We start from the raw sequence: 13,061 nt of genomic DNA on the forward strand, positions 1-13,061 counted from the left end.
GTTGTGTCTCTGGGAGTTTTATTTAGAATCACAGAACCATAGAATGGTTTGGGTCAGAAGGGACCTTTAAAGATCATCCAGTTCCAAGCCCCCTGCTATGGCAGGGACACCTCCCACTAGATCAGGTTGCTCAAGGCTCCATCCAACCTGGCTCTGAACACTTCCAGGGATGGAGCATCCACAGCCTCCTTGGATTATCACAGAATCATCTGGGTTGGAAAAGCCCTTGAAGCTCCTCCAGTCCAACCATGACCCTCACACTGACCATTCCCAACCCCACCAGATCCCTCAGCACTGGTCAGCCCAACTCTTCAACCCCTCCAGGGATGGGGACTCCCCCCCTGCCCTGGGCAGCCCATTCCAACGCCCAACAGCCCCTTCTGCAAAGAAATCCTTCCTCAGAGCCAGCCTGACCCTGCCCTGGGCAGCTTGAGGCCATTCCCTTGGGGCCTGGCGCTGGTTCCTTGGCTCAAGAGATTCATCCCCCCTCCCTGCACCCTCCTGGCAGGGAGTTGCAGAGGGCCAGGAGGTCTCCCCTCAGCCTCCTCTTCTCCAGACTAAACACCCCCAGTTCCCTCAGCTGCTCCCCAGCAGACCTGTGCTCCAGACCCTGCACCAGCTCCATTGCCCTTCTCTGGACATGCTCAAGTCATTCAATGGCCTTTGTGGGGTGAGGGGCCCAAAACTGAACCCAGGAATCGAGGGGCGGCCTCACCAGTGCCAAGCACAGGGCTCAGATCCCTTCCCTGTCCCTGCTGGCCACGCTAGTGCTGACACAAGCCAGGATGCCCTTGGCCTTCTTGGCCCCCTGGGCACACTGCTGGCTCCTGTTCAGCCGTCTGTCAATCCCCCCAGGTCCCTCTGTGACTAGGACCTTATCATGTTATTTTGGGCCACCTGCCTAAATGTGACGAAGACACCAGTGTTCCCTGTCATGAAGCAGGCTCAGCACTGCTTAACCAACCACACACACACACACACCTTACCCAGGGGGCGTCTCCTCCAAGAGGACCACACCCTGGGTCCAAAGCAGCAGAGGCAGTCCGGGGCCGGCGCTGGCACAGCAGCCAGACTCTGCCTGCAGCAAGTGCCATTACAGACATGTAATCCACCCCATGCAATAAAGAGAGGATTAGTGTGAAACAGTGGCAGATCCGCCAGCCCGGCTGTGTTAATAGGCTCTAATCCTGTACCCACGCAGCCTTTACACAGGCTACCAAATCCGTCATCACTGCGTTCTCGGCGCAATAAAAAGAAATGTTATGGCTCTGAGAAGCAGAACAAGCCAACCCTGCCCAGCGGTTACAGGCCAAAGCAATGACAGCCGGGCACCATGGCCTGGGAAAGACACAGGGCCTGGTTTTCAAAGCATTGCTCTCTGGTAGAAAAACAACTAAGGCATTTGCTGGATGCTTTGGCATGCCGGCAGTACTGCTCCCTCCCACCCCGAACCTGGCCGAGCAGCTCATGGCAGCATCCACTGGCTGTGCACTGCAATGTGCCGAGGACATGCTGGGACCAGTACAGAAGCTACACGGGGATCTGAGACTTCATGCTGGGACCTCCTGCTGCAGAATCATGTGCTTGCAGGGTTTCACTGTTCTTCTTTATCAACACTCGTGTCTTTGGCTCTTCCTTTTGATGCTCCTACCCACCCAGCCAGCAGCAGGGCACCTCCACTGCCACGTGAGCCAAAAATCACCTCCCTGGGAAGCTCCCAGCACCAGCTCTTCCCCCATGGGGATGTAACTCCAGGCAGCTGCTGCAGTTCCCTCCTTACCCTTCGCTTACCCAAACCACCAAAAACCACTGCAGCAGTGGGGGACTGCACACCACCAGAGCAGCCAGTCTCCACTTTTAGCACACCTGGAGGCCAGATCCTGGCTGTGGTGTGCTCAGGGAGCTTTGTCCTGCAAACAGCTCTCATAAAGCAAGATTTAACAAGACTCTTGTTGGCTGCTTCTTTTCTCCTCTGCCGGATGGAGCAAACTCCAGGCTTGAAGAGCACCTGCCCCCAAACACACAACGGGCAGCTGCGGTGGCAGCAAGCAGCTGCCACTGCCTGCGGGCAGCTCCAACCCTGGGATCTGGAGGAAGCTGCTTCAGTTTGTAGCCAGTTTCAGCCTCGTGAAATGCCTTTGCAAACCACTCTGCTGTAGGAGAGGTGCTGCAGGAGCAGAGGCTGCCGTTAGCAGCTTGTCTGGCAGCAGCACCCCTCTATCCCCCTCATCTCCCCATGCCGTAACTTCTTCCTGGGTAAATCCATGGGAGGGCAGTGCTGCCATTTCAGTGCCTTCTCTTTTGACAGACACTGGAAGAAAGAGCCAGAGAGAATTATCTCAGTGCATCAGCCTGGGCAAGAAGCAAACACAACCCTTGTGATATCAGGAGCAGAGCCCCAGAAGGGATCTACCCAGAGACGCTTTAGTATTTGCCCTCCCCGTGTCCCCATCCTGCCCCAAGGTGCCAATAACCACCAGGCAAAGACACTTGGCAGCTGCCTGAGGACCACACGAGGTCTGAGCAGGGCTCACCTGGTTACAGCACCACATTTGACATCAGAAGCAATGCCCAGCTGGGCTGTCTCATGGTTCAGCAGAGCTGCTGATTAACATCAGGCATTGCTGACAGCGCAATCCCCATCTCCGACATGCTAAGCCCACCAACATGCAGCCCTGCTGATCCAGCAGCTACACGGGCAGAAACACTCAAAACTCTCCTCTGAAGCTGCAATAGAAAAGCTATTGCTCTCAGCCGAAAAACAGGAGGGCAGAGCTGCAAGAGGCATCCTCGGGTGCTAGTGACAGTTGTGTCCCCCATCTTCCTGCACAAGGCTTCAAGGGAAGCCCCAGGACAGAGTCTGAAGCTTCCTGAGGGTCAGATGGGCACCATAAGTAGGAGAAGAGGTGAGAAGACCCAAAGCACAGGGAGGATAAAGCAAGTTGTCTGCAGGAGCACCAGCCGAAAGCCCCTGGCTGGCACAGAGGCCCCATGGACACACGCGAGGTCTGAGCACCCACAGGCATGACAATCTGGCCGGAAGGACTCAGCAACCCATGGGGATAAATGATGATGATGAGGGGAGCTGGAGGAAGGCACTGCCTGTCTGGACAGATCTGATCAGACATACCCTGAAACCTCTAAAATAAAAAAGCAATAAAGGATGCTCCAGGGGAAGTTGCAGGAGCTCCAAGCGCAGGGACAGGGCTCACACCGCCACTCCCCTGGACCCCAGCCCCACCCTGGCAGACGTGCAGGCAGGGATGGACGCCAGGGACACCCGTCACCCTCCACCACGTCCCCCAGGGAACAGCAAAGCACCCACCAGTTATTTATGCATCAGCGCGGCACATCCACAGCAAAAACGCCCAGGACACACGGACCCCTTGCTGCAGCCCTCTCATCCGATGAGGATTAGGGTTGGGTTAGAGACTTAATCCTGAGGCCGTGGGTTTTCTGGGTCAGTGACATGGTTTTCAATGCACTGATTAGTGCGTGTGTCGTTAGCACAGCACAGATAATTAACAGAGGCTGTTTTACAGGCGAGAACAAGCTCCTCCTGCGTGCTCACCATTGCAGCAGTCCCAGGGAAGAGAAACCCTGCCCCACTATAAGGTTCTGCCTCTGATTTGAGGCCACTGAGGGCTGCTGGGGGCAATCCCTGCCGCTAATGAGTCAAATCCAGGGGCTGAAGCTGGAGCTCGCTCACTGCAGTGCCTGTATTAACCCCTGCACTATGAGGATGCACAGGGTGGAGAGCTCCTCCAGCCCCACTGGCTGTACTGGGGTGAACTGGGAGCAGCCCAGCAGGCTGCTGTTCCCTCCCTGCTCCACATCTCTGTCCCAGATGCTGGGAGGGCTGTGCAGGCAGAGGTTGGGTCCATCCTCCTGCCTGTGTCATGATGGGCTTGGGGACGCCAAAGGATGGCATCGCACACCCGCCCATGCCGGCAGCCGGCTCTGCGCCAGGACCCAGCCACGTCTGCAGCAGCAGCATCGCCCCAACCACGCAGTCACTCTGGCATCTGAGTCCCGGGGCGGGGAGGAGATCCCAGGGAGTCTCTTTTCTACCAGCTTTAGGCAGTTTTGCAAGCAAACACAGACACATATGGCAGTTAACCTATAACTAAAATAAATCATTAGAAATTACACATCAGCTCTGGTGAACCTGACATTGCTCCGAGCACATGCTCAGTATCAGTCCGGTTTAATAGGAAACAATTTTAGGAGTCCAGATTAATCACAGCAGCATCCCCATGGGGGCAGAGGAAGCTCAGCCCTTCACAAATACAGCAGAGAAGCTGGGACACAGGAAGGCAGAGGGGCAGCTCTGTAAAAGTCCATCTTTTGCCCAGGCAGATCGCTCCAGCACTGGCACCCAGGAGGTCTCCAAATAAACTGTGTGAGCAGCTGTAACCCCCCAGCTCCAGCACTCAGAGCCTCTGCAAACCCACCCATGGTGCCCTCGGAGTCTCCAGGAGTGGAGTGTGACCTCGGGAAGAGGTTGGCTGCTCCTCAAGCCACCGGCGCGTGGCACAAGGCCACCCCGTAACTGCTGCTGAGCCGGAGCATGGCCCTGGAGGGCTCCACAAGGATACACACTGCAGGGTATGGAAGGTGCAGCCCCTGGGATGCTGCTGGGAATCCCGGAGAGGCTTAAACAAACTGCCTGCAGCTGCCTTCCCTGGGGCACAAGCAGCACATACTGCTACTGGTCTCACTTCCGGTTCAAGCACTGTGTTTCACCTCCTTATAAACCCTCCCTGCAGGTTCACAGGATTGAAGGATGTTCTTTGCTGATGCCTCGGGGTGCTGGTGCTCCAGACAGGTCCATTCCCGTGGGAAAGGAAAACCCAAGTGAGGAAGTCACTCTGCCTTGAAGCGGGTGCCGGTACCCTCTGCATGATGGGCTTGGGTGGCCACTGGCACGGTGGTGTCTCATAAGAGCAGGCGTGGAGCACTTTGGGTCCCCGGGACTGCCTGCTCCACGCCAGCCCACGCAGGGCTCCCTCCTCACGAAATCCTACCTGCTCAGCATCTCCCACCCAGCACCGCATCCCTGCCCCAGCTGCGCCTCTCACCCCTCCTTGCCCAGGCTGCACTGGCCTGGCAGAGCCTTCCTCCACCTCAGCTCCTCATAAACCTCGAGGAAAAATGCAAACTAACCCAGGAGTGACGCAAGACCAAGACCAAGCCCTGCTGCTCTCCATGCTCACGTCCCTTAAGGAAGCACAAAGCAAGGCAAAAGAAGAGCACAGCTATCACACGCTCGTATGCCATTCAGCCACCTCTAAGCTTCACTGTAGCAAACCCCATTCCTTTTAAAAGCCTATTTCTAGCAACACCCACAGCACTGTGAGCTCTTCCTGACGCCCAAACTGGTTTCCTCAGCGTGTCCACACGGCCTTCCTGCCTGCTGCCTGCTGCTAAATTATGAGACAGGAGGTTTCCCGGTTCCTTACAAGTCTACACAATTCAGCACAGCGCTCTTCGTCTCCGTGCCTCTCATTATCCCTTTAATTTGTTGCTTCTTATTTTTACATACCTCCCACTCCTCCCTTGCAACAGATTGCAACTTGCTTTTCTGTGTCTCCTCATCGCTCCACACAGACCTGCTGACACAGGGCGTCTTGGTCCCAGCAAGGCTGAACTGCTGTGAGTCTCACCCGGTGTGGAGTTATGTGAGATTTCCAAGATTTCAGATGGGAGCAGAGCGAACTGGTCGCTCGCGGACATCCTTCTTAAATTTAAGCGCTGCAACAGTCAGTATCTCTGTGTTTCAGATCCTCACCTGTAATGCAAAGGTCCAGCACGTCCCACTCTGCCTCTGCCCAAACCTTCCTCCATCATCCCAAGCATCCCTCGCGCAGGGGCAGCCCGAGCTGCTTTCTCCTCCCGATCTCGAGAAGCACCCAGAGATGACCAAGGCAGGCACCCAGAGCACTCAGAGAGGAGGTCACCTTCACAGAAAAGCTCTTTCTTTTACATATATGTTTATTTATTTCTACTTGCTAGCTGCCGCTCCCCGCGGCTCCGGGGACATTTACATAATCGGATCACATGCAGCTGGACAGAAATCACAAGCACCGGCCTGGAGCATCCATCCCATCCTGCTGCAGGCAGCAAAGCCCAGCTCTGCCCTGTCCCTTGCCCACCAGCTGGGCACACTATCCGCACAGGTCCCAGCCAGGAGCAGGACCCAAGTGCAGAGCCTGGGACTAACTCCTGGGTGTCCAGCACAGCTTGGGAAGTGGTCGGGAGCAGATGGCTCCTGAGGGTTGGTCACAGGCCAACAGCTCACAGGTCCAAACCCCTCAAAACTGCTCAGGGATGCAACTGAAAAAGAAGTGAATGCAGCACGACCTTAGTGACGAACGAGCAGCACTGCATGTCCACATCCCCAGCCAGCCAAGGCACAGACGTGAGCCTCAGCATTTCCTGCAAAAGCCAATCTCTGCTGCGCAGTCAGAGGTGATGCCCTCGGAGCAGGATTTGGCCGTTCTGGGTGGGGCGGATCAGCAAGGTTTGGTGCTGGGGCCAGGGCAGAGCATGGACATGGAGCATCCCTGTGCCAGCACCAGCCTGTCGCTGCCGGCTGGGACCCCTCTGGGGAAAAGCTGTCAAGCAAGAGTGGTTTAATTTCTCCTGCAAAGAACTATCAGTCTGTCAAAACCATCCTGTGCTCCCAGGCCCTGAGAAGCCTGTGAGGATTGAGGTGGGCAGGAGCAGGGTGTATTTTCACCTACTGCCAGGAGATGGCTTGACTCCATGTGCTTCCCTGTAGCGATGTTTCATGTTTCAACACAGAAGATTTCGGGATCTTTGCACTGCACAGAGCCATCCCCCCCACCCCATGAGACACTCCCCGGGCAGGGTCCACGCAGCAACCCCATGTTGAAAAGATAAATCAAGGCACAAAAAAGGATCTGTGCAGGAAAAGACAGCGTAGCTGGGAGCACCAGCCCACCATGGGGGGTAGTCAGGCTGTTGGTCCCCCTCCTCCCAGCCCCCACAATCCTGCCCTGCTCACTTTCCTCCTGCCTTTCTAATCCATCCCCCTCAAAGTGTTGCTGCTTCCTAGGAGTCAGCATCCCCTTGCCCACAGCTCCATCATCTCCCCCCTAAATGACAGGCTCATCAGCAAGCTGGGAGAGCTGCAACCACTCCTTCAGAGCTGCCACTCCGCTCCTGTCCTGCTTCAGACATCTCCTCGAGACACTCAGCCATGAGCTGAAGTGCAAAAGGATGCTGTTAAAAACAGATCTCTGACATGTACCTGAAAACACATCCCTCACTCCCTACTTGGCCCCTCTTAACCGCTCGGTGTTTTGGACAAACCATGTTTCTGCTGTTTTTTCCCTGCACAACAGTTTTTATGCTATTTCCCACTGTACAAACAGCCTTGCTCAAGTTTTTATCATGTCACAAACACCACAACTCTCTAGCCTGCCCACAGCGAATATTGCTCTGCCCGTCCCATCCCAAAAAGCTGATGGAGAAATCTTCTCCCCAGCAATTCCCTGCCCACATACCACCACCAGTCTGCCTTCTAACAGCAAACCCCCACCACTCCCGGCAGCGCCAAGGGCTTCACCATCACCTTGCACTACTCAGGACACACTGCCATCCCTGCTCCAAAAACATCAACAAACTCTCTATGGGGAAAGCGCTGCACAGGCACCTCCAAAGCTGCTCCAAAATGCAAGACACTGTCTCAGGAAGCCCTTTCTCCCTGTGGCTACAAAATCCTCTGAGTGGGAAGAGGGGGGATGCTGCGAACGCAGGGCTCCTGAGTGCTCTCCGGCTCCCGCTGTGGTTTATTATTATTTTTTAAAAGCTCACATAAAACAACACACAACCTCCTTTTGCTCAGGGCTGGGACAGCACAGCGACAGCACCGCTCCATTCACAATTCCCTGAGCTCTGCCTTAATATATTATTCTAGGTCTGTAAGGCTTTTGGGTTGGGATTTTTTTAATTGCTTTGAATATTTTATTTAGCTTTGCTCTCTCTTCTCCTTCCCAGCGCTCCCCAAGGAAAATAAAGCTCCCCAGGAAGGGCTGTCTCACTGCGATGGAGGCAGATCTACACCCCAAACAGAACCTGTCCAAACAATAATCAGAAAGCACCGTCACGCTGCACAAGGCAGGGAGAGCGCCGGTGCTGGCACATGCTTCACGACCTCCAATCAAGCGGTCTGGGAGAGCACAGCCGGCACAAGACAGCTGTCAGACCCTAAGGGGGTTAAATCCCTGGTCATGTAAAACAAGAGCAGCTTCATGGAAGTCCATGAGGATACAAGTGATGTGGGGAGGTAGGTCTGAATCTGCAGAGGACAACAGGCTCTGAATTGCTGTGCCAGCCAGAAAGCCACCCCCAGGAACAGCAGAAATCCCCTTTGCACTCCAAACCTCTGCATTACCTGGTTTTACATCCAAAACGGCCCATTTTGGAGCAGCCTCCCCAGAAAGCATGCTGTAAGGAGGTAGCAGACCTGCATCTTGGGGGGTTACATGCGCCTGTGCCCACTTCCCAGGTTGCATCTTCCCAACTTCCCATCCCCGAGCCGGCATCGAGCCCCCGGCTATGCCCCAGCCCCATGCCAATGCACGGCTCTTGCTGAAAGCCAGTGCCCGGGGATAAAACAGGGCCACGCCAGAGAGAAGGAGGAGGACAATGAGGAAGAAGGGGAGAAAAAAAACGCTTCTCCCTCCATCTCCTCGCTAACGCGGCGGCTGGGCCAGCAGCACTTACGTTGATCATAGCATTGGAGGTGATGCGGAAGAGTGTGGCTCGTTCGTTCACCGCCTTGATCTTCTCACCGCTCTCAGCCGGCAGCTTCAGGTTCTCCAGCTCGCTGAGCGAGCGCTGCAGGGCCGCCCCGTGCTTCGCGATCAGGTCATTGCAAGTGCTCAGATCCTCCAGCTTACTCGAGAGGGTTTTCAACGTGCTGTGCAGCTCGCTCTTGTCTGACTGCGAGGCGGGCTCCTCGTCGCCCGAGTCATCTGCAAAGGGAGGGATGGAGGAAAAAAAACCAGTTTCCATGGTTACCCCCGGACCGTACTAACCCGTCATCACCGCGGGCAGGGGGACCTCCTGCCTCCTCCTGCACCCAGGCGGCTCTGCCAGGGCTTGGGGTCATTGTCACCGTGTCCTCCGGGAGCAGAGCGTGGTGCGGAGGAGCAGTGCTGGACATCACCTAGAGCCCCGAGGAGCCGTTCGAAGGGCTCCTGTGGCTGTTACCGGGATTTGGCTCAGGGTTCTGAGTGACTGGGGGTGGCATGGGGGGTGGTGTGCTGGTGCCACCGGGGAAGGGCCACATGCCAAACCTCCCCTGTTCCACATGAAGCCATGGGAGCCAGGCACAGTGTCAGTGCCTCCAGCACCGAAAGCAAACCTCACGGGGGCTCTGCAAGGTCTGCTTTGGGCAGGGCAAACTATTCTACCCAAGGGAAAGGTCTTAAAGATACAGAAGAGAGTAATAGCCTTTACCCAAAACCATCACCACGTCTTCAGAGAGCAGAAAACTCCACAATCGGCATCTCAATTACAACAGAAATGGTTATTCCTGCAACTCCAGAACACTTGGGTGACTTAAAACCAGAAAACCAACCCAAAACCGAGCAGCAAGTATCACACAGCATTTCACAGAATCACAGAATTTCTTCAGATCATCTCCCCGCACCCCCGGGGAAGGCAGAGGAGGTGAGTGGCTCCCAGAGGCAGCGCTGCCCGAAGCAAATACAAAGAGCGAGAACAGAGCGGGTCCTGCACAGGGTCCACACCCCATCCTTATGTGCAAGGTTTAGCCAAGGTTTCTCCAGGTGCACCCAAAAACCAGGAAGGCAGCAGAGCACGGAGCTGCCCCTTCATTTCCCCTCCCTCAATCATCTTCTGGATTAAAAAGAGGGAGGGACCAGCAAAACCTGCCTGCAGCTTCTCTGCCAGGACTGGGGGAGCCCGAGGGGATGAGGACATTCTCCAAGCCAACCAGGCTTCGACAGCGGGCTGCTGCAAAGCACAGACCTCAGGGATGCCTCAGTTATAAACGGGCGTGCAGCACATCCCCTTTCTGGGCTTCAAGGAAAGGAGAAAAGCCCCTAATTCACTGATAGGTGGGTGTTTGTTTTTCATTCCTGGCCCATTTAGAAGACCTTTTGAAATGCTGTAGATACTGACAGTGATGTTCAGCCATTGCTCATACCAATTCCACTGCTCTTGGATCAGTAAGGAAAATGAGAGAAAGAGCACCCTTCATTTAACAGCACCGAAGCTGTGCTTCTAAGGCAAGAGCCAGAGCAAGCTGGGTAATACAAACGGACCATCAACCCAGAGTCGAAGCAGCAGCGGAGCACAGCTACCCAGTGAGGAGGTGATGGGACAAGGAAGTAAAGCCCACGGGCAGTGGGAGTGTGGATCTGCTCCAGGGTGGGGAGGCTCTACAGAGAGACCTGGACAGGCTGGAGCCATGGGCTGAGCCCAACTGGGGGAGTTTCACTGAGGGCAAATGCCGGGGGCTGCCCTTGGGCTACAACAACCCCCAGCAGCGCTACAGGCCTGGGGAGGAGTGGTTGGAGAGCTGCCAGTCATAGAGGGACCTGGGGGGTGATTGACAGACGTCTGAACAGGAGTCAGCAGTGTGCCCAGGGGGCCAAGAAGGCCAAGGGCATCCTGGCTTGTGTCAGCACTGGCGTGGCCAGCAGAGACAGGGAAGGGATCTGAGCCCTGTACTCGGCACTGGTGAGGCCGCCCCTCGCTGAGGGGGTTCAGTTCTGGGCCCTTCACCCCACAAAGTCCATTGAATGACTCGAGCGTGTCCAGAGAAGGGCAACGGAGCTGGGGCAGGGTCTGGAGCACAGGTCTGCTGGGGAGCGGCTGAGGGAACTGGGGGGGTTTAATCTGGAGGAGAGGAGGCTGAGGGGAGACCTCCTGGCCCTCTGCAACTCCCTGGCAGGAGGGTGCAGAGAGGGGGATGAGTCTCTTGAGCCAAGGAACCAGCGCCAGGCCCAGAGTGAATGGCCTCAAGCTGCCAAGGGCAGGATCAGGCTGGCTCTGAGGAAGGATTTCTTTGCAGAAGGGGCTGTTGGGCATTGGAATGGGCTGCCCAGGGCAGGGGGGAGTCCCCGGGATCACTGGAGGGGTTGAAGAGTCGGGTTGCGCCAGTGCTGAGGGATCTGGTGGGGTTGGGAATGGTCAGTGTGAGGTTCATGGTTGGACTGGAGGAGCTTCAAGGGCTTTTGCAACCTAGATGATTCTGTGATTCTGTGACAAGGCTCATCCTACAAAGCGGGATTTACCCAAGCTACCCAAGGATGAAGGGAGAAGAAAATCAAAGCCCTGCTGGGAACCAGGGCACAGAGCAAAACACAAGCGGCTCGTGAAGCACCAGGGCAGCATCTCCCAACACAATTTGGTCTGGCTGGAACCCAGCCCTGATCACCCACAGCACAAAAAACTTTGACAAACGTGAGGCAATAAACCAGCTTGTGGCCACCAAGGAAAAAGAGCTATCAGAGCCAGCATTCACAGCACCCATGGGAAACAACCTGAGACCTGCTCAAGGAAGATGAGCAGCCAGCCAAGGTGCTGGGGGCAGAGCTGGCTCCCACCGACAGGCTGAGTAGCTCCCGAGCTGCACGGCCAGGGGACAGACCTGCTCTCAGGGACAGGACCAGCATTTTGGAAACACATACAGCACCAGGGAAGTCTCTTGCACAAGTAGAGGTGACAGGCTGGGGAAAGGGAACGGGGATGTGCAGGATTCAAAAGGCTCCATCCCAGGAGGTGCAGAAAGGTGCCACACCACTGCAAAGGGCATGGTCATCTTGTACATGCCAACTGCAGATCTAGCGAGAACATTTAAGCCACTTTTCCACCAGTAAAGAAAGTAACAAAAACCTCCCCAAAGTCTGCTTTGTTTCAAATGTTTCAAGTATTTCCACAGCGCCTTTCACCTTGGGGCACACAAAGGCACTCTGGGTCCCCGAGAGCATCTACACATCCCCCCGGAGCTTTGAATATTGTCTTTGTCCTGAGCTGGTGCATCCCAGTGACAGAGCACACTGCACCCTGCAGTGCCCAGACACTCACAGGGAGAGGGACTCTCTGCTGCTGCTGCTGCTCAGAGCCATCTCCCATCTCCCTGGGGCCTTCCAAGGCCATCTTAGGCAGAGGTTTGAATCCTTGATCTCCTTCCACAGTCTCCCATGCCCTTCTTCACCATCAAATACAGCACACAGGGTGGGAACAGGATGGCGGAGGTATTTACACAGCTCAGGCCAGCCACAGCCACCTCCTCCCTGCTCAGGAGCCCCCTGCTCTCTCCAGGAGCACACCTGTACTCTCCCCATCTGAGCACCCCAGCAGCCTCTCCCAGGCTGTGCGAGATGAATGCAGATGGGAACTACCTCTCCATAGCATCTAGGATCTGACTGCTAATGAGGCTGGTCTTTAATGGCCAATTTTGATCCATTATAATGTTTTATGAAACTACCAGAAGCAGAAGTCAACCACACTAGCTCAGCTTTCACCGCAGACAATTGACAGGCTTCTAACACCACTAATTATGTCAAAAGACACCATTTCCTCTGGGGGACTCAAGGGAACAAACCAAATTTTCAATTTTTCTCTATGTAAACAATGGTAATACTTACCAAACTGTTTACAGAAACTAGAAAAATTAGGACAAGAAGGAGGAAGCATCTCTCTGACCTGTCCCCAGGCAGTATTTAACCCCCAGATCTCTCCCTCTCATTTCTTCACCCCTCTCTTTCTATACAAAATGCCCTTTCCCAGGGCAGTGCCATGGGACCACCCCAAAGCCCCGGCTCCCACGGGCTGTTGGTGCTCCGTGTTTTCCAGAGCAAAGCCCGGATCACCCTCCCCAGGTGCAATCCCAGATAAGAGCCTGGGGACTTTTGCCCATCATTAAAATGCTCCGCACAGGGACAGCACTGCGCATTGATGAACAGGCTCCACCCTTTGCCAGGGCATCATTTCCTGCCCATCGCTGCCCATTCATCGAGGCTGTGGTAATGATCCCTGCCTGTGTGCTCAGCTTG

The 13,061-nt window shown here is 55.3% G+C and overlaps 1 protein-coding gene across 4 annotated transcripts in view; it reads right to left on the reverse strand.

Moving 5' to 3' along the window:
- Positions 1-13,061, reverse strand: part of OSBP2 (oxysterol binding protein 2) — a 131,231-nt gene that overhangs the window by 37,607 nt on the left and 80,563 nt on the right. For all 4 annotated transcript variants that reach the window (XM_026860051.1, XM_026860050.1, XM_026860053.1 and 1 more), the window contains one exon: positions 8,755-9,005. In XM_026860051.1, coding sequence (XP_026715852.1) covers positions 8,755-9,005 — 251 coding nt within the window. The remainder of the gene's footprint in view (positions 1-8,754; positions 9,006-13,061) is intronic.

Source organism: Athene cunicularia (genome assembly GCF_003259725.1).
Source record: "Athene cunicularia isolate RWA chromosome 15 unlocalized genomic scaffold, athCun1 chr15_part1, whole genome shotgun sequence".
In the NCBI taxonomy this organism is placed as follows: domain Eukaryota; kingdom Metazoa; phylum Chordata; class Aves; order Strigiformes; family Strigidae; genus Athene; species Athene cunicularia.